The 25,506-nt window shown below is 35.3% G+C and overlaps 2 protein-coding genes across 4 annotated transcripts; one reads left to right on the forward strand and one right to left on the reverse strand.

Moving 5' to 3' along the window:
- The first annotated feature begins 1,139 nt into the window (after positions 1 to 1,139).
- si:dkey-202e22.2 lies at positions 1,140 to 19,005 on the forward strand. Of its 3 annotated transcripts, none has more exons than XM_073916939.1 (11): positions 1,140 to 1,206; positions 2,082 to 2,264; positions 3,835 to 4,295; positions 5,470 to 5,814; positions 7,657 to 7,783; positions 8,788 to 8,976; positions 12,024 to 12,240; positions 13,010 to 13,137; positions 15,646 to 15,714; positions 15,820 to 15,990; positions 18,367 to 19,005. In XM_073916939.1, the coding sequence occupies exons 2-11, from the start codon at positions 2,180 to 2,182 to the stop codon at positions 18,501 to 18,503; spliced, it is 1,929 nt and encodes a 642-aa protein (XP_073773040.1). In that variant the 5' UTR covers positions 1,140 to 1,206; positions 2,082 to 2,179; the 3' UTR covers positions 18,504 to 19,005. The 3 variants fall into 3 exon arrangements, with proteins under 3 accessions (XP_073773040.1, XP_073773041.1, XP_021335550.2); XM_073916940.1 differs by having other exon boundaries at positions 1,171 to 1,223; XM_021479875.3 differs by lacking the exon at positions 1,140 to 1,206 and having other exon boundaries at positions 1,786 to 2,264.
- Positions 19,006 to 21,135: 2,130 nt separating this feature from the next.
- Positions 21,136 to 25,506, reverse strand: chchd4a (coiled-coil-helix-coiled-coil-helix domain containing 4a). The gene is given in 3 exon segments (NM_001003538.2): positions 21,136 to 21,878; positions 23,483 to 23,581; positions 25,365 to 25,506. Coding segments are annotated over 3 exon segments (441 nt in total). The 5' UTR covers positions 25,387 to 25,506; the 3' UTR covers positions 21,136 to 21,558.

Here is a 25,506-nt window from a genome sequence, read left to right on the forward strand (position 1 = left end):
CTGAGGATCGAACCAGCGACCCAGCAACTTTCTTGCTGTGAGGCAAGCCCACTGCACCACTGCGTCGCCCCATATATATTTAATGTCTAATTTACATAGACAAGCACATAATCAGTAAAGCCTTCTCATCATTTCAAAGTATGTCAACTTTTTTATCTTTAAATCTTCATCTCGCCTTAATGACTTTTCAGCTCAGAGAATTACTGTGCATGTAAAATCTTTCAAAACATACTCAACCTCCTCATTTTAAAAGCATAAATGTCAGTAAGAGTTCTGATTTCATCAAATAAAAGCATTCATACTGTATTTTTTCAAGTCACAACATATCTACAGTAGCCATAGGAGTTCATACATATTTTTGTGCTTGCATTTCAAGTTTCCTTTCATACAGTAAAACATCAAAGGCACCCAAAGAACTACTGTTGTTCATAACCAGGAGGAAAGGCACATAAAGATACATGTCTCACCTCATTAAGGAGAGCGGGTTTTGGTGCTGGTGTAAGGTACATATAGGCTACGTTATCTGGAATTCTCAGTGTGGCTGGATCACATTAACTTTGTTCTCAGGCCTCAGCAAATCTGTCTTAACTCGCCCACCTGTAGAATCACCAAGCAAAAAACCCTGAAGAAAGTAAACCTAAATCTAAAACAAATAAAAAAAATTTAAAATATATATAAATAAATAAGAAATATATAAAAACTTTAATTAATTGTAAAAAAATAAATAAATAAATAAACAAAAACAAATTAATTAAAAATAATAAAATAAAATAAATAGAAAAACTAAATAAATACATATAAAACATAAAATAAATGAAATAAAAAAATAATTAAATAAAATAAATTGTAAAAATAAAATAATAAAATAAAAATCAATTAATAAAAATAAATAAACACATTGTAAAAATAAAATAATAAAAATTATTAAAAATAAATAAATAAATACAATTTGAACTAAATAAATACATTTAAAAATAAAATAAATAAAATAAAAATTAATTCATTAAATAAATAAATAAACAAGCAAACAAACAAATAAATAAATAAATACATTGTAAACGTAAAATAAATAAAATTAAAATGTATTAATAAAAATCAATAAAAATCAACCAATAAATAAATAAATAAATTATCAGATCAGATTAAAGAAGGCGGAGCTTACTGTTTCATGTTGATGTTACAGTTTTAGCGGCCAAACAGTGTGAGGTAAGACCAAAGACAGGGTCCAAAAAATAACGTACAAATATTAAATGTTTGACAACTATTTTACAATATAAATATCGAACGTAATTATGATGACTAATGGATTTTTGGTCAAATTTCGCTGATTTAAATGAAGCATATGATGAATAATTTACGAGTTTCTTGTGACGTCAAGTTAATTAATAAGTGGGTGTGACAAGCCAAGAAACATTTGCCGTTTTGCGTTTTAAACACATTCGACTTCCTCATATTCGTATTTTAAAAGACATTATTTATGTATTTAAGCTACACAGAAATGTGTAAAAGACATGAGTTACTTTGTTTTCCTGTCAGTAAGTTAGCGTCAGTATTAGTCATAGGCTACATTTCATGTCACAGAAATCCCCTCTCAAATAATGGATGTTTAGTTTAGTGGCGTGAATCATTATACTGAAAAAACACACATTCAGCGAACAAAAATGTATTTAAGTAGACTTTTGATCTTGATGTAGGCAGAGAACTGCAGTAATGCACAATTCCACTGTGTGGCACTAGAGAGCTCTTTTCAATCTCTTGAACCCTTCAGATTCAGGCCAGTGGATCAGTCATTCATCTGTGCTGCTTTGAAGCGGAATCTGCGCGGCGCATTGGGCATTGCCAGCAACTGTTAGTGACCTACGTGTTGCCTTGAGTTTGAAGGCACTGCCATGGCTAAGATACACTAGTTAACTCTTCCTCTGAATGCGAAAAAGCAAGAATGTGAAGTGAAAGAAGTGCGCGTGCCGTTTGGACAGGTGCATTCAAGATCATCACCAGAAGTAGTGTTTTTCATCCTGACTGGCTGTGGAAATGGATTATAGGGAGTCAGCGGATTTCATGCAAACTCTGTTTCCAAACAGACAGTAAAGGAGACCTCTCCGAACTCAACTGACCATGCATTGGGACAGGCATCTGTTCTGACAATGGATAACCTGCGTTGGCGTCCAGACTGCTAAACATGAAACAACGCTGGAGTCCTCGGTTTGTGATGGTGATTCTGATATGTGCAATGGTCTTATTTCCTGGATTTCTAAACTTCACAGGTCAGATATTATTCATCCATCTATCTATCTATCTATCTATCTATCTATCTATCTATCTATCTATCTATCTATCTATCTATCTATCTATCTATCTATCTATCTATCTATCTATCTATCTGTCTATCTGTCTGTCTGTCTGTCTGTCTGTCTGTCTTTTTATCTATCTATCTATCTATCTATCTATCTATCTATCTATCTATCTATCTATCTATCTATCTATCTATCTGTCTATCTGTCTGTCTGTCTGTCTGTCTGTCTGTCTGTCTGTCTGTCTGTCTGTCTTTTTATCTATCTATCTATCTATCTATCTATCTATCTATCTATCTATCTATCTATCTATCTATCTATCTATCTATCTATCTGTCTATCTGTCTGCCTGCCTGCCTGCCTGCCTGCCTGCCTGTCTGTCTGTCTGTCTGTCTGTCTCTATCTGTCTGTCTGTCTGCCTGCCTGCCTGCCTGCCTGCCTGTCTGTCTGTCTTTTTATCTATCTATCTATCTATCTATCTATCTATCTATCTATCTATCTATCTATCTATCTATCTATCTATCTATCTATCTATCTATCTATCTATCTATCTATCTATCTTTCTGTCTGTCTGTCTTTTTATCTATCTATCTATCTATCTATCTATCTATCTATCTATCTATCTATCTATCTATCTATCTATCTATCTATCTATCTATCTATCTATCTATCTATCTATCTATCTAACTGTCTGTCTATCTGTCTGTCTGTCTGTCTGCCAGTCTATCTATCTATCTATCTATCTATCTATCTATCTATCTATCTATCTATCTATCTATCTATCTATCTATCTATCTATCTATCTATCTGTCTATCTGTCTGTCTGTCTGCCTGCCTGCCTGCCTGCCTGCCTGCCTGCCTGCCTGCCTGTCTGTCTGTCTGTCTGTCTCTATCTGTCTGTCTGTCTGCCTGCCTGCCTGCCTGCCTGCCTGTCTGTCTGTCTTTTTATCTATCTATCTATCTATCTATCTATCTATCTATCTATCTATCTATCTATCTATCTATCTATCTATCTATCTATCTATCTATCTATCTATCTATCTATCTATCTATCTATCTAACTGTCTGTCTATCTGTCTGTCTGTCTGTCTGCCAGTCTATCTATCTATCTATCTATCTGTCTGTCTGTCTGTCTGTCTGTCTGTCTGTCTGTCTGTCTGTCTGTCTGTCTGACTGCCTGCCTGCCTGCCTGCCTGCCTGCCTGCCTGCCTGCCTGCCCGCCCGCCCGCCCGCCCGCCCGCCCGTCCGTCCGTCCGTCCGTCTGTCTATTAAACTTTCTCTCTCTTCTCATCATAAATAACAATTGCTGCAGTGCTATGATCTTTGCAGTAGAAATGCCACAGCTTCTGGTTCTGTGAAAGCCCTACTGTGAGCTTCATTAAAGGCTCAGGTTGTCAAACATTGCACTGTGACATGCCAGAACCTGACTGCCATGTTTACAGGAGTTCAGCGCTCACAAACGGTTCATTTCATTTCATTTCATTTCATCAGCATGAAAGTATTGTTTGTTTGAGCGCATGTGCATTTTTCCACTTTTCCACAGAGTCCAGATGTGTCGGCCGTGCTTGCAGCCCTCCTATGGGCAACTTGGCCAGTGGCAGGACCCTGTTCACGCTGACTAGCTGCTGCACTAATAGCTCCTCCTGCCTGCCGACTCAGCCACGCTGTCAAGCAGAGCTTCATCCTCCTGCCCTCATGGCCGATGACCCGTTCACTCATCCAGATACCTGGTGGGGCTCAACAGCGGCCAGTGGAGAACAGGAAGAAATCCGTCTCGACTTGGAGACACGTTTCTGCATGAGTCACGTTGTGATGTTGTTCTGTTCTCCACGTCCTGCTGCTATGAGGTTGGAGCGCTCGCAGGACTTTGGCCAGACCTGGGAGACACTAAAGCTGTTTGCCAGGAACTGCACTGAGATGTTCGGGCTTCCTGATGATGTAAGTCAATCAGGAGCTGTCTGCACTTCAAGATATTCCAGTGCACTTCCTTGCAGCCGAGGAGAGGTGAGGACGGAAATACTGTCTCTAAAGCAGCACACAACATTCTTCTGTTTTTTAACTTTTTAAATGTTGCACGCTTATTATGGCTGGGCTATATGAGAAAAATATCAAATCACAATATAAGTCATCTCATATCCTGATAATGATTTATATAATGATAGAATTCCATATTTGTAAATTAAACCCATTTCTATATAAATATATTCACTCACTGGCCACTTTATTAGGTACGCCTGTCCAACTGCTTGTTAACGGAAATTTCTAATCAGCCAATCACATGGCAGCAACTCAATGCATTCAGTTATGTAGACATGGTCAAGATGATCTGCTGCATGTTTAAACCAAGCATCAGGATGGAGATGAAAGGTGACTTACAGTTTTTCTCCGTCGCTTTGGTGCAGTTCTCACAACACCATTTACATTTGCACAACAGGTCATGCATTTCTCAAAACAATTAGTCATTTGTGCACATCCTAGTAGCAGTTTCTCATTCCATTCAACAAATTGCAAATGCTTTCGGACATGCATCAATTGCTTTCATACAACTCTCTGCTTTTTATAACATTATCATTTGCTAATGTCATGTCAGTCAAAATGAACTAAACTTGTAAATGCTGAATAGTCCTTCCATATAAAACTAACAGTCCTTTATAAAAAAATAAAAAATAAATTAAATCTTTATTTTTCTGAAAATGTCTTTAAAATTGAACAATTTGATGAATGATTTACAGACCAGTGTATATTGCAGGTTCAGGTTCAATATGTACTGTAATTGTCTACAGTTGTGCACAGCTCTACCCAAAGGGAGTTTATGTTTGTTGTAAATAAGGGTGTATTTATTCTTTTGCACAATGTTGTGAATAAATTAGGATTGTAAAGAGCAAATGCAGTGTAAAAATGTGAAACATAAATATTCAGTGTCTTGTACTCAGATACCTCACTAAATGCAGTGATATCTAACTTTACTGTAGTTTTCAAATGGCTGTGCTAGTAGTATATAGTGCTGCTGTCTTGAGAATTTTCAAGAAAATATTTCCAATGAGCGGCAGTTCTGATTGAGATCTCAATCAAAAGCTTTCATTATGTAGGCTTTATAAGGTTAAACAGTGATAAAACCTAATATCATTGCTTCTTAAAAATTAAAATGCATAATAATTTGTTTCTGATTTCTTTCTAGGTCATATTTCGATCCATAGGATTGGGAAGTGGGATTGTTGACCCCTACAGTCCTCAGGCACTGTCCCGTCTGACAGTGACAAACTTACGAATACAGCTTTTAAAATCTCAGCAGTGTCCCATCTCGAAGGGCCAACGTAGCATCCCAGAACAGTCAAACCCATCTTTTTTACCTACAGTTCCCAGCAGGTCACTAAAAGCTCCCATACCCAGTTCTGATCCTCTGGATTCAGCTCCATTTGCTGTGTACTCTCTTCTGGCTAAAGGCACGTGTTTGTGTCATGGCCATGCTGAACATTGTCTTCCTGAAAATGAAGGACAGGACAGTTTGCAGCAGAGTAATGTGGTAAGTGATCATTTAGTTAGTGATTTTTTGGGATAAACAGCTGCCACCTGTAAAAACTATCACCATTGTCAAAAAATTGTGTTTCAGTATGCATAACTGGCCAGTATTTAGCAATGTTACTGCAGTCAGATGTTATTGTTTTAGATTTGTCTATAGATTATAGATTAGATAGATTATAGACACATAATGCACTTGCACAAAATATATCATGGTTTTCACAAAATTACAGTTAGGATGTAAACGGCTGAAATCTACAATGTTTTGGTTGTTTAGGTCAGTTTAGTTAAAAATGGCATAGTGTAAATGCCCAGAGAAAGACTACAGCTTTGGCAAAAAATAGTTTGAAAAGTCATTTTTGGGATTTTCTGAATGCATCGCTATTCTCTCTTGAATTGATTCTGAGCTTAGTTTTTAACAACAGATGCTGCTCTAGGCAAGTTTTACCAGAAGATGCCACTCTAGGCTAGTTTCAACTGTAGATGCTGCTCTAGACTAGTTTTACTAGTAGATGCCACTCTAGGCTAGTTTTACCAGCAGATGCAGCTCTAGGCTCGTTTTACCAGCAGATGGCGCTCTAAGCTAGTTTTACCAGCAGATGCTGATCTAGGCTAGTTTTACCAGCAGATGACGCTCTAGGCTAGTTTTACCAGTAGTGCCGCTGTAGACTAGTTTTATCAGTAGTTGACGCTCTAGGCTAGTTTTACCAGTAGATGCTGATCAAGGCTAATTTTACCAGCAGATGCTGCTCTAGGCTAGTTTTACCAGCAGATGCTGCTCTAGGCTAGTTTTATCAGTAGATGATGCTCTAGGCTAGTTTTACCAGCAGATGCTGCTCAAGGCTAATTTTACCAGCAGATGCTGCTCTAGGCTAGTTTTATCAGTAGATGACGCTCTAGGCTAGTTTTACCAGCAGATGCTGCTCTAGGCTAGTTTTACCAGCAGATGCTGCTCTAGGCTAGTTTTATTAGTAGATGCTGCTCTAGGCTAGTTTTATCAGTAGATGATGCTCTAGGCTAGTTTTACCAGCAGATGCTGCTCTAGGCTAGGTTTACCAGCAGAAGACACTCTAGGCTAGTTTTACTGTGACAGGTCGAGTTAGGGCTGGAGTTAGGTGAGTGCATTAAAAAGCACTGGATGCGGCTCAGATTGCTCTGCATCATGTTTGCATCCAGACCCCTCTCTTAAATGTAGACTCTGAACTCAAGTATGAAGAAGAGAGTGTTACTCACCAATTGACTTTTTGAATTCAGTGCGAAAGAATGTGAAATGGCTAAGTGGATTTAGCAAATTAAATAAATTATGTAAACATGTACTCTGAAGCGCAGCACTGTGATTTTCTGACACAAGCTTGTTTCAGTTTGTGCAGCTTAAGATGCTTAAAATTTGCTTTTGAAAATGAAACATGCGACAAACATCCTCCCTGGTTTGTAATGAAACTCATTATTTGTACATCTGTTGTCAACAAAAAAGCTTTTCAGAAAGACTATCTTTGGTTTTCTTTCAAAATAAAAAGATCTATGGTTAAACATTTAAAACCCAAACAAAAAAACAAAATTTCCTAAATAATTTGTAATTTTACCGCTGTTATTTAAAATTATTATAATAATATTTGTATTTCATTTATTTTATCTGTTTTATTCATTTTTGCTGCATGAACTGTCTCCAGTCGCCGTCCATTAACTGACATGGTATAACTTTTAATAATTCCCTTTTTTTGAGGATGAATGTGCACTCTCCAGATATTTAGGAGAAAAGGAAGTGGCCTATTATACGTATTTCCATAAGACTTTGTAAGGCTTGAATGGGCAGCGACTGACAGTGAATTATTCCTCTGGTGCGCAGGTGTCAGGGAAGTGTGTGTGTGCCCATCACACAGCGGGCGATCACTGCGAGAGGTGCGCCTTGCTCTACAACGACAAGCCCTGGAGAGCAGCCAACGGAAGCAGCGGAGAGAGCAACTCATGCCAGAGTGAGTGCAGTTACTGTAGCCCAAATACCAGTTATCCGTCAAAATAGAAAGGAAATGGTGTTATGAAAGGTGTTTCAATCTTTTTATCATGTCGTAATTAGTGGCGCTTTAATGCAGGTGAGATCCGTTGCATGTTTTAGAACGACAGGATATTGTGTTTGGATGCAGTGACCCAGGAATGACCTGGAAACTGCAGTAGACACACTAAAAATGACTCAACGCATTAGCATTGAAATAAACAGCATCCTGGGAGCCTCTAATAATATCCAACATGATTTTATGATTTAGAGGATTTCTTTGTCTAATTACAGCTTCAATTAAACATATTTTAATATTTTAAACAAATTACAGCAATTTAAATGTTATTTTCACTATTACTATTATTTTTATAGGTTTATAATTGTAATTACATATTTATTATAATTATTTATTATATGAATTTGAGGATTTGCATCTCAAATTATACCTTAAAATAAACACAAAATATAATTTGCTTAATTGCATTATTAATTTTATCACAGTAGTGCTATTTAATTATCATTAATAACTTTATAACTATTTATAATTGTGTTATTTATTATACATAATATAATATATTAAATATAATAGGGATATATTATGTATACTATGCATATTATATATTTTATTTTCATAATAATATATACAGTTAATACAATAATACAACTAATATATATTAAATTATATATTATTATATTTTAATTATTATAATAATATATAATTAATATATTTCAAAGAAAAAAGTATCCTTTGTCTAAAAAAATCTTTATTTTATTATGCAATATTTATAATGTATTGAGAATCAAACGGCTGGATGCGCATCAGGGTTTAAAAGAGGAGTTGTAAGGACTATTTTGAATTATTAAAAGCTCTAAAATGCAATGAACAGGATTTTGCATAACGGTTGCTTCTCGTGTTTCTTTAATGATTGATTCACCCATAGCCTCTTTCTCTCTCTCTGCCTCTCTTTTGTTGTGTTGTTAAAGAGTGTGAATGTCACGGGCACTCAGAGAGCTGTCATTTCTCCCAGCGAGTGTGGTTGTCCACAGGGGGCATCAGCGGGGGTGTCTGTGACCACTGCCAGCACAACACTGTGGGCCGCCGGTGCCAGCGCTGCCGTACGGGATACCACCGCCACCCTGCCAGACCTCTCAACTCCCCGCATGCTTGCACACGTAAGACACTCACAAACAACAGAACTTAAAGGCAGGTTGCTGGTTCCCGGCTGGGCCAGTTGGCATTTTTGTGTGGAGTTTGCATGTTCTCCTACTGTTTGCCTGGGTTTCCTCCAGTTGTTCCAGTTTCCCCCACAGTTTAAAGACATGCGCTATAAATGAAACTGCACTTTCAGCTAATTGCAAATACTGATAGTGTGGTTCTGCCTTTTATACCAAGTTTTAAATCAATGATGATTTATGCCACATTTTAAATAAGAAGAGCTAATTAAATATTGCTGTCTTCATTTAAACTAGTGGTTTCAGAGTAACTGTCAAGAACCATAAGGGTCAATAACTAAATGAGGATTAAATTAAGATTTTTTAGTGTTGTTAATTATTGTTTTTCTGGCTAAAACTGGCTGTTGCCATATTTATCAGTGCATGGCTAATTGAAACAAAAATGGCTTTGTTTATTCAGTGAACACACATTCCTGGAGCAATTGTGAATGATTAATTGGTGCATATTTCTGTAATACTACTCTAAAAAAATAATCCTTTTCAAACCTTTACAAAAATAAACCTTTCAATTCATAGTTTTTATTTGGTGCTCAAAAAACATGCTGCTTAATATTTTTTTTAAAAACTGAAATGTTTTTCTTCCCAGAACACATTGATGAATAGAAAGCTCAAAGGGACAGCATTTAATTGAAATATAAAATGTATTTATTTGAAATATTAAACTTTTAACATTTTATTGGTGCATCTCACTTTTATTCTCTTTTTTAAGAAAATATATACATATATATATATATATATGAGTAGCAGTGCGATATGGCTGAATATCGGCACTGTTGGGAGCCGTGCGTTGGCTCGAAGTCGCAGGCAGAGTGCCTTAAGGGGGTCACACACCAGAAGCGCCACTCAGCGACACAACATGTAGCACCATGCCGCGCCATGCATTTTAGAATTCTAAACATAGGTTTCTATCAGGGTACACACACTGGCACTGCAAGTCGGCGGCTGTCTGCAGCGCCCAGCCACGACTCAGGACACTGTTTATATTTCTGAGAGCGCTATCTGAATAGTTTCATTTTAAATTGCTTGCGAATGTGCGTGTCTGGTGTGTGATACTGTCATGCGGTTGCCGTGTTGCAGCGCCGAGTGGTGAAACCAGTGTGTGACTTCCTTTAGTGCCCCCCACCAGTGACGATATACAGTCAAATCGCACTGCTACTCGTGCATTTATATAATAGTTTGATGGCTTAATCGTGTATATAAAATAGAGAATCAAACACCCTTTTTGTAGGAGGAACTACTTTCCTCCGCCATTCATACACATCTGCAGCTGAACGTCAGAACAGCAGAAACCGTTGCTCATTCACTAATGTCACTTTAGAGCTGGTATATGAATGATGCTCTAGCGCAGGGGTTCTCAAAGTGGGGGTCGGGACCCCTCGAGGGGTCGCGGGACAATGAAGGGGGGTCGCCTGGCGATTTAAAAAAAAATCTATTTATTATTAATAAATCATATAAGAATGACCATATTTTATCCATAACCTACAGAAGAGAAAAAATATAGTCGTTTATAATTACTATATAGTTACTAGTAGCTTATAGTTACTAGTTCTATTGGATTGCGACCACAGTGGTAATTACATTATATTAAAGACACAGCAATAGCGTCAGATGCAGCAGATTGATTTTAAAACACCAGGTTAAAGTTTCTGGCCCATTTACAGCACTGACATTAAACGAAGAAAATCCCTGGGTGTATTGGTGTGTGTGTGACATTGCAAGCAAGGTTTCTGTATTCATAGCCAGGATATTGGGGGTCACGAGTCACTGGCATTGTCATTTTGGGGGTCGCAGGCTGAAAAGTTTGGAAACCCCTGCTCTAGCGTAATATATATAGTGTGACAAAACAGGTGATTTTTGCTTACATTTTAAGATTATTAGGCTGAACGGCATGAAATGAAATGCCATGATTTCCCATTATTTCTTTGTTGCATTCGGGAGATCACAATAATTAACCCCAAAAAAGCCAAAACTAAGCAAACATACAAAAGAGAGAGATCGACTTAAAATGTCACTTAACTGATTTATAATGATTTGTTTAGCTGTAATAGGACTCATTATGTGGCCTCTGTCCCCATCTTGTGTTATATACATACAGTTGAAGTCAGAATTATTAGCCCCCCTGAATTATTAGCACCCCTGTTTATTTTTTCCCCAATTTCTGTTTAATGGAGGGCAGATTTTTTTCAACACATTTCCAAGCATAATAGTTTTAATAACTCATTTCTAATAACTGATTTATTTTATCGTTGCCATGATGACAGTAAATAATATTTGACTAGATATTTTTTAAGACACTTCTATACAGCTTAAAGTGACATTTAAAGGCTTAACTAGGTTAATAAGGTGAACTAGGCAGGTAATTAGGCAAGTCATTGTATGATGGTGTTGTGTTCTGTAGACAGTCAGAAAAAAAAATAGCTTATAGGGGCTAATAATTTTGTCCCAAAAATGTTTTTAAAAAAATTAAAAACTGCTTTTATTCTAGCCGAAATAAAACAAATAAGACTTTCTCCAGAAGAAAAAATATTATCTGACATACTGTGAAAATGTCCTTGCTCTGTTAAAAATCATTTGGGAGTTATTTAAAAAAGAAAAAAAAATCAAAAAGGGGCTAATAATTCTGACTTTAACTGTATATGTATGTGTATGTATATATATGTGTGTGTGTGTATGTGGTGTGTGGTTATGTTTGAATGTATGTTGGCTAACCGGTGACCATTATCTTTTATTGAATGATACAATATGAGAAACCACAAAACAACACCCTAGCAACCACCTATTAAACCTAAGCATAATGACAACATGAACACGAACATTAAAATCGTTTATTAGTATTAAGATGATTATCTTTGCATTCCTTTATTTGAGTCTGTTATTGCCTCCTAGTGGTGGCATCATAACACAGTCTACTAAAGCGACTCAAAAGTAGCAGTAAGAGTTAATTAACAGGAAATTGACCAATGTTGTTTTTATTTTTGCTATTGCAGGATGTTGGTGTGACCCAGCTGGTTCAGTTCTTGTGCATTCTGCTGACGAGATGCCATGGTGCCATCCTAGAAGCGGACAGTGCCACTGTAAGCCTGGTGTGGGAGGAACCACCTGTAGCCACTGTCTGCCGGGACACTGGGGCTTTGGAGAGGAGGGCTGCAAACCTTGTGTGTGCCCTTTGACCTGCGACCCCATCACAGGTCACTGTCTCGACAGGTCAGACTTATGCAGACACAAACTAAATGTTGAACTGTTTTGATTGTAAATTATATAAGACTGTGTGTGAGTTGGCGACGCAGTGGCGCAGTAGGTAGTGCTGTCGCCTCACAGCAAGAAGGTCGCTGGGTCGCTGGTTCGTGTCTCGGCTCAGTTGGTGTTTCTGTGTGGAGTTTGCATGTTCTCCCTGCGTCCGCGTGGGTTTTCTCCGGGTGCTCTGGTTTCCCCCACAACCCAAAGAAATGCGGTACAGGTGAATTGGGTAGGCTAAATTGTCCATAGTGTATGAGTGTGTGTGGATGTTTCCCAGAGATGGATTGCTGCTGGAAGGGCATCCGCTACGTAAAAACGTGCTGGATAAGTTGGCGGTTCATTCTGCTGTGGCGACCCCGGGTTAATTATGGGACTACGCCGACAAGAAAATGAATGAATGAATGTGTGTGAGTTGAGTTGATTATCCAAATGTCTGGTTTTTAGTTTTATGCACCTGTCAGTTTTTAGATAATAGGCTTTTTTTTCAGTTGAATGTTAAGAAAAGATCCACTTTTGATAAATTTATGTCTTTAGATTTCAATTACAATGCATATTTTTAAAGGCTGCTATATGAATATGAGTTTTGAATGTAATCAGACAGTCAACAAGAAAAGTATGGTGATAATTATGAAGTTTTTTTTACCTCGCTGACTTACAGTACAGTGTGTTGCATTAATGACTTAAATTACATTGCAATACCATTGATTTTTGCTATCGTATCATTTTCCTTAAACAGCAAAGGCAGTGTCAGGCTTTACAATGTACCAATTGGTGGGAAAATTCCTGAACTGTCCCACTTTAAACCTCAAGAGGACGAGAGGGCCTGGCCTAAAGAACTGGCCGTCTCTGCACTGTACTTCACAGGTGAGCTGAAGACAGTCACAAAACATCCCACCCACACTAGTGTGAAACATGGGAACTTTTTTTTGTGAATCCTTCAAATGTAAGGCCGGAATGATTATGTACTGCAAATGTCATCCCACAAACCTGTGTATAAGTCATACTAAATTATTAATTGAATAATTAAATCTTAATCATAAATTAATATTTTACATTAGGAAAATAAAACATTGTAAGACATATTTTAGGGCTTTTATTGTTTATTTTTCATGACATTTCTTTAATTAGTCTTAACAACATTGTTAATGTACTGCAACAAATCATTTCTGTAATGGAATGATTATTGTATACTAAAATATTTGAGTTAAAATATTTTTTGTGTGTTCTGGAAAGCACGCCACGGCTTCATTCTTGATCATAAATACAGTGAAAACTGTAATATTATGAAATATACTATTATGCTATGTAATGTATTTGAAAATATAATATATTTAGTATTATTCTGCTTTACTCCCGTTTTAAGTGATTTAGTGGTCAAAACATATTTCTTATTATCACTACAAAAAATAATAATAATAATTCTACATTGTTTATCATAGTGCCTTAAGATTTGTCACTGGTTCAAGTGCACACACACATCACTGTAATTTAAATAAAATGACAGAATAAACGTCATTACAGTTAAGGAAAAAACAACATATTTTAGTTTTCATTTTTAAAGCTTTAGTTGGTAAATTACCACAGTATATATCAAATTTGTTGGAGTGCTGTTCGAATACTTACAATACCAGATCAGCAGATATACTCTTACTTAAGATGTCATTTTTTCACACAGAGTTAGCTCGATCTGCATTTTCTTAGTATGCTTCAAGTTAAATATATATATATATATATATATATATATATATATATATATATATATATATATATATATATATATATATATATATATATATATATATATATTAATAATAAAACTTATGCAATCTGCACTTCAAAATAAAAGTACAAAGACTGCCACCTGGTGGTTCAAAGAGAAAATGTATTTAAATTAACTTTTTAGATACAAACGTGTACATGCACAATATTCTACTTTTGTAAAAAGGGATAATAATTCATGCAGTCATGCACTTGTTTTGACCACTAATATGCGGGTGAGAAAACTTGAGTTGACGTTGGCTACCATAATAAAAAAAATCTTCTCTAAATGTAGAACTAAATACATTGATATGCATTGAAATACATGATGAATACTCTTGACACATGAGAGTGTAAAGCCTGCAGCTCACAGCAAACGTGTAAAGTTATTGCGTATCATATTTAACATACCATTTACTGCTAATTTTATGTAATTTTGCTCACACGGATAATTGAAAATTAATCAGATGATGTCATTACGCTGCTGTGCCGTCAGCCTATCGCTGCATTGCTGATCATGATTTCGAGGATCGATAGATCTGTCCTCTCAGATCAGTTCATCCAGAAATTTTAATCTGATTCGCAAATTGTTTGAAGAACCAAATTAGCCAGAGATCAGTTATCAAGATTAAAACATCCAGGATCTGCCAAATCATCTTAGATCATTTAAGCGAGGTAAGTAGAACAAACCCCAGGACTCCCTGGTAAAAGAGATACTGTATCTCAATGGGACATTCCTGGTTAAACAAACAAACAAACAAACAAACAAACACACAAACATACCAATTAATTAATTAATTAAAATAACAGCCACGCTTCTTGTGTAATAATTTCTGAATTATTTGAGGAGTAGATCCCTGCTCATATATTGAGTAGACGCAAATGGGGCCTATCTAAGCTGGACATTATTTGTTTGGAACTTTCAACAGCGCGCATACATGCAGCTCAGTCAAAAACTGTTAAATCCTGTATTATAGCTTTTGATATTGTCAATGTTTTTATGTCTACCTTCTGATTTACAGCATTTCTGTTTATATGTGCCTTATGTATCTTATGATGCAATTGTTATTTATTTGTACTTTCTTAACTTCTACTGTTTATTTGGTTTAACATTCTTCTTTTTTTTTTTTTTACAGCGATCTTTTAGCTTCTGTTACTATAGAACAATTCTACCTGGGAGTTGGGTGGGGATTCGGGTTGTTTTATGATAAAGTCATAGGCTGCATCCCCTCTATATTAAACAAAAACTGAAATAATAAAAATAATTGTTCACCTAAAACAATTATTTGAGGAGTAGAAAGTAAAAAAAAAACTACTAATTAATTATTTAAGTATTTTTAATGCTATTATTTTTGTTATTTTAGGTACTTGAAATGGTAAAGTATGTATTGTGCTGCTGTCAATTTATTTTGATCAAAATATACAATTTGTTTTTACTTTAATACTATTTCAAATGTCTAATACTATTTCTCATTGTATTTATGAGAGTTTAAGATCTTTTATCATGAATGCTTAACAGAAATATGCTTTATTTTATTCGTGGAAAATATCATTTCCTTGACCAAGATGTGACTCTACAGAAACTGTAAAATGCTAAGCATCATTTCTCTATAGGGAAGTGCAGCTGTAAGGAAAAGAAGCTGAAAAGCGCGGCTGATCTTTGCAAGATGAAACATGCATACGGTGAGGCTTTTTCATGATACGTAATGCTATTAATCGATTCAGTTGGCATTTGCTATCTAAACAGGCATTTATAACTGATGAGTGACTGTTATTTGGTAACTGCAGTGATCAAAGCCAGTGTTCTGACAGCTCACGATAAAGGCACACATGCTGTAGTCCTGGTGAAGGTGAGAAAGGTCTTCCGTTCGGGAAAACTGACGCTTTCTCAGGGCACACACACTCTGTACCCGCTGTCCTGGACCAGCCGTGGCTGCACCTGTCCCATCCTCAACCCAGGTACAACAGTGAATGTGGCTTCAGCGTCACGTAATTAAAAACTCTAAAAATTATGTGATTTTCAAGTAACTCCTAAAGATTCATCTTAAAGGAGACCTATTATATTATTATCCCTATTATTATCCCTCTTTTTAAAAGATTCAAATCAAGTCTCTGATGTCCCTAGAGTGTTTTTGTGAAGTTTTAACTCAAAAATACTCCACAAATAACGTTTTATAATGCTTTCAAACTGCCACTTTTAAGATTTGATCTTAATTGTGAAATTTGGGTGACTTTCGCATTACATTCTAATTAGATTGTGCTTTTTTATAAAGAGGGCGGAGCTACAAATGCCTATGTGTCAGCATAGTGCCTGATTTAAAAAAAGACTAACATCCTATGCCAATGAGGGCGAGATCGCCACTAATGGGCAGGGCTTTCCTCCTCTGATGACACGTACAAAGGGAGAATGTCAATCAAAGTGTTTCTGCAGACTGTTTTTATCAAGTGTGATTATAAAAAATAAAATCAATACATTTTTATGATTAGAAGCTGGCTATATTCACACACTGTTGCTGCACAATTGTGTTTAAACTCCTCAAAAAAGTTGCATAATAGGTCCCCTTTAAGTAATTCAACGTATGTGTGAATGATGTTAAATTAACTATGGTTGAACAAGATCAGCTTTTCCTCACATCCAAAAGCACACATTTTGGGACTCTGTGGGGTGTTAAGAGTACTTAGTTCTTATAGCCACAATAGAAAAAAATATCGCGAACATTTGTTATCTCCTACAAGTAAGATTTTTGTAAAATAAAAAATCTATGTTTTGTCCAAATAATTTTTTAAAACTTGATCCATACTTAAATATAAATTTTCTAGATAACCCTGCATGCATGAAATAGAATTGGACCACCTCTTTAAAGGATTAATTCACCCAAAAATGAAAATTCTGTTATTAAAGGTGCAGTAGGTGATTCTACAATTCTGAAAAACTGTATTATATCTAGCATGTTTTCAGTTGTGTAGTTAGCAAGCAAAAATTGTGATAATGTGCAATATTTCATGCACGCAAGGATCACTGGCCTCACTCTCTTACGACTTTGTCCTAAAGCGACAACTGTATGTATGCTTAGTGGTTGGCCTGCGGTTATTTACACTTATTTTAGAATTAGGTTATTTATTATAAGTCTATAGAATTAGACTTATTTCTAAGACATACTTACATACTATTTCAGAGTGAATATTCAAAGTAGCATGGTAAACAATATAGAGAGCGAGTCACAGACTGTTATTGCTCAAAAATGAACCAATGTGAATATAAAAGCAACTTCTCTCTTTTATTTATTCATGTTTTGTTTTTAAACTAAATAAAAATCTACATTATCGATGCTGTAAAATGTTACCTATTAAATTGAAAACTTGACCTTTAACCTGCACAATAAAAATGTTTCTGAAGACAATTACCTACTGCACCTTTAATTACTTACCCTAATGTCATTCCAAACCCTAAAGGCCTTTGTTTTTAGAACAAAAACGAAGCTACTTTAGATCAAACATAAGAGCTCTCTAATCACCCATAGACAGTGATGGTCCTGAGACGTTTAAAGCCAAGAAAAGGAACCAAAAACATTCTGAAAACATTCCATGTGACTTCAGTGGTTTATGTATAATCAAATAAAGCTCCAAGAACAATATTGTGTGCCAAAATGTTTGCTTGACTCTTTTGTGCACGTTTATTACTTACCTTTCCTGATCTCTTCCTGTCAATGTACAGTTGAATTATTAACCCTCATGTGAATTTTTTTTTCTTTTTCAAATATTTTCCCAATGGTGTTTAACAGAGCAAGAAGTTTTTCACAGTATTTGCCGTAATATTTTTTTCTTCTAGAGATTTATTTGTTTTATTTTGGCTAGAATAAAAGCAGTTTTAAATTTTTTAAAAACACATTTTAAGATCAATATTATTAGCTCCTTTAAGCAATTTATTTTCTCGATTTTCTATAGAACAAACCATTGTTATACAATGACTTGCCGTATTACCATAACTCACCTAATTAACCTAGTTAAAACTTTAAATCGCAGTTTAAGCTGAATTCTAGTATCTTGAAAAACATCTAATAAAGTATTATTTACTGTCATCATGACGAAGATCAAATACATCAGTTATTAGAAATTAGTTATTATAACTATTATTTTTAGAAATGTTATGAAAAAGTCTTCTGTTAAATAGAAATTAGGGAAATAATATTTCATGTCCTATCAACACATGGGCAAAAATGCAAAAAAGAAATATATACATATATAAATGACAGTGACATGAAATAATCGTAAATGTAGTTTAAGATACATTTATCAACGCTATTACAATAATTACTATGATTTCTCCATCATTAGGGGCAAGCTATCTGCTAGCAGGTCCTGAAGAAGTGGACTCGGGAAGGTTACTGGTCACCATGCAGAGTCTGGTCGTCCCCTGGACCCCCATCCTGGGCTTTCAGGTCACAGAAGCACTACATCAGGGTTGCCTATGAGCACAACTGTACCCAAAATGTACAGTAGCACAAACTTGAAATCACGCTGTTGTACCAAAGCAAGCAATTGGATCCTAAATATGGACCATGAGCCCCGGGTTCAACTTAAATTGTGGATCATAACAAGATTCATAAAGTACTGCACTTAAAAACAAAACATCTTCTTACAACAAAAACATCTTGTGGATTTGTATATGACATTTAAAAGACTTTCTTTTTCTATTCCTTCCTCCATAGTTATTAGATTACCATCAGAAATGCTTTCAAACAAATGATGAACATGACAATGAATTTTGTCAGTAATTCAAGTTTTTTTTTTTTTATTTGGTTCTTTGTTACAATTCTGTCAAGTGTTTTTAAAAATGCATTTCAATATGCCACAACAGAACAAAATGAGGTATGGACTGATTCATTTTCTCCCAGAGCTTATGTTTGATTTAGATTCAGTGTTTTTTATGTTATGTTATTAAACATTTTACAGAAACAGACAAGATTTTAGAGATGAAATAGGTTTCTTGTTTAATCAAAACAAGAAAAATGACATTAAGGTTTTGAATGAACTAGATTTATAAATGACATTGACGAACAAAGGGGCCAAAATGAGTGTAAAACACCTAAAAACTTGATATCCGGGCAATTTTTAACACTTTAACGATGTGTTAAAAATGGATCTAGAAACAAGAGCTAAATATTAGATATTTCTTTTAAACATAACCTAATAGTCTCTGGAACAACATATTTGCTTAACAGAAAATCAGCTTATTCATAACATTGATTCCCTATAATGAATAGCAGATCACTTGTAACCGTGGGGAAAAATAAATTAAATTAAAATTCAGTTTCTCTGGATTTCATGTAATTTTTGTTTTATTCTCTAAATGATAAAGACATTTCTTCCAAATTTAAAAACAAAATGTTGTCATCTAGATAGTTTTTTGCATAAAATAACAAAGATGGGCCTGTTTTCTTAAATGTTTGTATCCAATTGTTTGAAAACAATGGTAAATGTTTGATATTAAAGAGTTATGAAGTCGATATGTCAATAACATTTAATAAATTTCAATATTTTACCAATATTAGTCAATATTTGGTTCAATCAAACATCATAAGCTTTTTAATGACTTATTTTTTATCAGAACTATCAAATAAGATGCATATTAAAACTTTACCTAATAAATCAAGCGAAACTGAATTTAAGTCTTAATTTTCCCCCTTTCGCTGTATACACTTTATTAGGTACACCTGTCAACTGCTCGTTAACACAAATTTCTAATCAGCTAACATGGCAGGAAATCAATGCATTTAGGCTCGTAGACATGGTCAAGACGATCTGCTGCAGTTCAAAACAAGCATCAGACTGAAGAAGAAAGTTGATTAAGTGACTTTGAATATGGCATGGTTGTTGGAGCCAGACTGGTCAGAGTATTCCAAAAACTGCTGATCTGCTGGGTTTCATGGATAACCATCTCTAGGGTTTACAGAGAATGGTCCTGAAGGTCAGAGTAGAATAGCCAGACTGGTTTGAGCTGACTGAAAGGCAACAGTAACTCAAATAACCACTCGTTACAACCAAGGTATCCAGAAGAGCATGTCTGAACGCACAACAAGTGCCACTCCTGTCAGCTAAAAACAGGAAACTGAGGCTTCAATTCACTCAGGCTCACCAAAACTGGACGATAGAAGATTTGAAAAAACGTTGCCTGGTCTGATGAGTCTCGATTTTTTGCTGTAACATTTGGATGGTAGGGATTTGGCGTCAACAACATGGATCCATCCTGCCTTGTATCAATAGTTCAGGCTGGTGGTGGTGGTGTAAAGGTGTGGGGGATATTTTCTTGGCACACTTTAGACCCATTAGTACTAATTGAGCATTGTGTCAACACCACAGCCTACCTGAGTACTGTTGCTGACCATGTCCATACCTTTATGACCACAGTGAACTCATCTTCTGATAGCTACTTCCACCAGGATAACACGCCCTGTCATAAATCTCAGACTGGTTTCTTGAACATGAAAATGAGTTCACTATACACAAATGGCCTCCACAGTCACCAGAAATCAATCCAATAGGGCACATTTGAGATGTGGTGGAACGGGAGATCGCATCATGGACGTGCAGCCGACAAATCCAAGTGGTGCTCGCTGCAGAGCCATTTGGGCGAGCTGAGCTCTAGCGAGGGGGAGCTTGAGCTCCACCTTTTTTGCACTTGTTCTACGAGTGATGTCACTGGGGGTAGGGTTTGGGGTGGGGTTGGTGTATGCATTAAAACAGCTTACAGGAGGCAGAACGAGAGCTCATGCTCCCCCTCGCTGGAGCTCAGCTCTGCTTAAATGGCTCTGCAGCGAGCACCCTCTCGACAAATCTGCAGCAACTGCATGATGCTATCATGTCAATATGAGCCAATATCTATGAGGAATATTTCCATTACCTTGTTGAATCTATGCCACGAAGAATTAAGGCAGTTCTGAAGGCAAAAGGGGGTCCAACTCTGTACTAGTATGGTGTACCTAATAAAGTGGCCGGTGAGTTTCTATACATCATCAGCTGAAAGATAAGGCTTCTGGTTTACTCACTCACGCCACCTGCTGTTCGTACCTTGTATGCTAGACACATCAGCAACAGAACAATTTCTTCATCATAAAAGTGTTTAATCATACTCCAACAACAAAATAATTACAGGAAATGTATATAGATGCGTTATTTCAGCCTTTCTTCTAAAAACTGCTCAAACACAAAGTGGCCTGTAGTAGCAGCAGTACACAAGTCAAACAATCTGTGGAGCAAATAACCAGAAGATACAAACCAGGATGATTCAAATGAAGTCTAATGTTTCACAGAGCCAAGCGCAGACTCACCTGCCACTCATTTAGATCCCGAACCTCATTTTTAGGTCTCTCAAGTGCACGTTAATGTCACATTTTAATCACAAAACCTGACGTTTAAGAGCTTCCTGCATCTGTTTGCTTCACAGATTCTGGGGCATTGTTACATATGATCTCTTCATAGTCAAAAGTGGAGCTGTCTTTGCTGTGAGGGGGTGAAGTGAGGATAACATTAGCTAGTCGCTGGGTTTTCTGTGGCTGCTGCTGCTGTGGAATCAGTAGAGGATGCTGGGAGAGAGTCAGTGGGTGCAGTATTTGCTTCACCAGAGGGGGCACTGTCGTTGTCGTCTTCCTGAGGGTAAAGCTCAGGGTATTTCTGCATACACTCCTGCATACCCCGGAAGTTTTCCACACAATCGGAGCCCTTTATCTCCTCTTTGCTATAGTGGAAACATGAAAACGCATCCTTGAACTGCTGTCCACAAGGGCCACTGGCCATGCCGCCCAAACACGGGCAGTTCCAGTTTATGTCACCATTAGGTAGAATAAGACCTGTGGGATCATAGCAAACGGGTATTGTGGAGATAAATTATAGAAGAGATTTAAATGATGCTAGCTGATATGGCTGCACGATACTGGGAAAAGATCCCATGTTGTTGAGTATTACGAATTTTTGATAACTATATATAAAGATAGAAAAACCCCATGTTTGATTGTATATATAATCAACCTATTACACAAAAAATTGGAATATAAATAAATGTAATTTATCTAGTGCTGCGCAGAGTTGTAGTGATTAACTGCATCCAAAAAAAAGTTTGTTTTGGCATAATGTGTGTTTAAATTACTTTCAAGGCCAAAATGACTCATACCCCAGGGGTAAGAATTTTCTTGGGCTTGGCATGCACGCATACATGCGCGCGCATGCATGCACACACACACACACACACACACACACACACACACACAACTAAACAAAAAAGTTGTTACATAGCTATTTAAATTTACATATATAATATATACAGTTGAAGTAGATGTCCCCAAACGATGTTTAACAGAGCAAGTCATCTTTTGCAGTATATCCTATGGTATTTTTTTCTTCTCTAAAAAGGTATTTGTTTTATTTCAACAAGAGTAAAAGCAGTTTTATTTTTTTCAATAACCATTTTAAGGTCAATATTATTAGCCTCATTAAGCTATATTATTTTTAATCTTTAAACAAAGATACACCTAATTACCTTAACTTGCCTAAATAACCTAGTTAAGCCTTTAACTGTCACTTTAAGCTGAATACTAGTATCTTGAAAAAGATCTAGAATAGTATGCATCATGGCAAAGATAAAATAATGTAAAACAAGATAATTCTGACTTCAACTGTACATGTATATGATACAAATGATATAAACATTCTTAAATAAACATTTTCTATACACACACACACACTCTGTATACAGAACATATATGCATTGAAGTCTGAATTATTAGCACCCCCAACCAATTTCTGTTTAACAGGGAGAATATTTTTTTAACACATTTCTAATCATAATAGTATCTATATAATATAATAACAACTCATTTTTATTAACTGATTTATTTTATCTTTGCCATGATGACAGTAACTTATATTTGACAAGATATTTTTCAAGACACTTCTATACAGCTTAAAGTGACATTTAAAGGCTTAACTTGGTTCATTAGGTTAACTAGGCAGGTTAGGGTAATTAGGTAAGTTAGTGTATAATGATGGTTTGTTCTGAAGAAAGTTAGAAAGAAAAATAATTTTGTCCTTATGGTTTCTAAAAAAATTAAATCTGCTTTTATTCTAGCTGAAACAAACCAAATAAGACTTTCTCCAGAAGAAAAAATATTATCAGACATACTGTGAACATTTCCTTGCTCTGTTAAACATCATCTGGGGAATATAAAAATAATAATAATAATAATTCAAAGCAGGGACTAATAATTCTGACTTCAACTGTATATGAGCTTATATTATCAAAACAAACTTTTATTATCGTACTTCTCTGCTCTGCAATACAAATATTGCAATTATACTGATAATTTTTATCTAAATTGTGCCACCGTACAAGCTGATCATTTTTTCATTTTATTTAATACACGGTATTCTGGAAGAACAAATCAAGTTCAGTACTTACCGTGATCCTCATATGGATCATTAGGGTCATCTTCAACAAGTTCGGCATTACTGGGAGCTTCATGATCTTCCTTGGTGACAAATATGATGCGATCTTTACCTTGTGTGGGAAAGTAGTAAAAAATTACACACCATGGTTACACAATATAAATACTAATGATTCGACCACTCCACCAGTGTTGTAAATAATAGTAAACTACTAATCAGTACTAAAATTAATAAAACTATAACTAAAATAGTGTGTGTGTATATGTATGCATGTATGTGTGTGTGTATATATATATATATATATATATAGGTGTGTGTGTGTATATATATATATATATATATATATATATATATATATATATATATATATATATATATATATATATATTTATATATGTATGTATGTATATGTATGTATATGTATATATATGTATATATATATATATATATATATATATATATATATATATATATATATATATATATATAAATATTATACACACACACACACACACACACACACACACATAAATTGCTTCCTTGTCCTCATTTGTAAGTCGCTTTGGATAAAAGTGTCTGCTAAATGACAAAATGTAAATATATATATATATATATATATATATATATATATATATATATATATATATATATTCTTATTTTAAATGTATTGGAAATTTATAAAGGCAAAAGCACAAGACAACTAAAATCATAATTCAAAAATTTAATCTAATAAATATCCAATTCATATATCATATTTAATATGAACATGCAACATGTAATAATTACATTTTCACTTTTAATTTTAATTAATAGCTATTTGCAGTAATATGTATGTTTGGGGTGGTCTAGGTTACAAAAGACATATAATTTGTCAAAGATGCCAAAAGGATAAAATATGTCTCATGTAAAAAGAAGAGATAAGTAAAAGAAAAAATAAGTTTAAGTAATAGACAAATGATGCATGTGGTAATGGGGTGGAAAAATAATAAGCCTGTGCTTCATCCCACTTCATTTTCAACCATGTTAATGTATTTTTGTGAGATATTTTATGTATGATATTTCTGTTCGAAAATAAATTAATCAAATCCTACAATATAGTACCTGTAATTTAAAGCAACCTGTAACTGTTTCTTTTGTAAATGATTAAATGCATAAATAATGCCTAAACAATATTGCATTTGATATAGATTGTGAGGTAAATGATAAAATGTTGCAGCTTTTTAAATTAAAAATAATGAAGATTATATATGATCATTATATAAATAATGAGATTGTTAGTAAACCACTTCAGCACAGGTTTTGCTGTGAACTAAGTTAGGTGAATAAAAACTTGACAATCCTTCCTATATATACATCAGTGAACCAACTAATGTCAGACTGTCTGTTGCAGTTTGTATGATAAATTATTTATAACCCTCAAACCATGTTCAAAATAACAAAATTCACCATTTGGTGGCTTTAGGTTGTGAACTTCCCAAGATATGACCTTGTAGCCAAGCTAACATGACTATCATAACTGAATAACTAGATCAAAATGAATAAAATCTCAGATTAAACGTAAAACTATCGCTTTACACTAGAGATGTATGATATTTTATTGGTCTCATTCTGACTGTTTAAGAAGAGTTTAATCTAGAATATCTCCAATAATGCAGCTATTAATTATTACTTTCACCACACACACACACATAGGACAGAAAATAAATTAACACGACTCAATTGAACAGATGAAAACAGATTATTTTCAGTTGATAAATATTTGTGTAACTGGTTGATATCCTCAAGCATGGCTGTTAGAGTGACTTTTAAGGGCAAGAGCATTAGCCGCAATGCTAAACCACAGTGGAAAATGGTTCTAAAAGGGGTCCGAAGAATCAGTTTTAGATAAGGCATACCTTCCTGCTTGCAGTACGACATGCCTGCTTACAGATCCGTCTGATCGCCGTTTATCCGATCAATAAAACTCAAACACCGGCTCAGCTATCGGTCCACACGCCTGTTACAAAAACTCCAGCATGGAGGCGGTGCAGTAACCAC

This window comes from Danio rerio, chromosome 11 (assembly GCF_049306965.1).
Source record: "Danio rerio strain Tuebingen ecotype United States chromosome 11, GRCz12tu, whole genome shotgun sequence".
NCBI classification, from domain to species: domain Eukaryota; kingdom Metazoa; phylum Chordata; class Actinopteri; order Cypriniformes; family Danionidae; genus Danio; species Danio rerio.

Bases quoted from the DNA above. Each gene is read 5' to 3' on its own strand.
- si:dkey-202e22.2 (XM_073916939.1), top strand. From the start codon at position 2,180: ATGAAACAACGCTGGAGTCCTCGGTTTGTGATGGTGATTCTGATATGT. The intron at 7,784-8,787 runs GTGAGTGCAGTT...GTGTTGTTAAAG, and splicing joins AGAGAGCAACTCATGCCAGA to AGTGTGAATGTCACGGGCAC. The intron at 12,241-13,009 runs GTCAGACTTATG...TTCCTTAAACAG, and splicing joins ACAGGTCACTGTCTCGACAG to CAAAGGCAGTGTCAGGCTTT.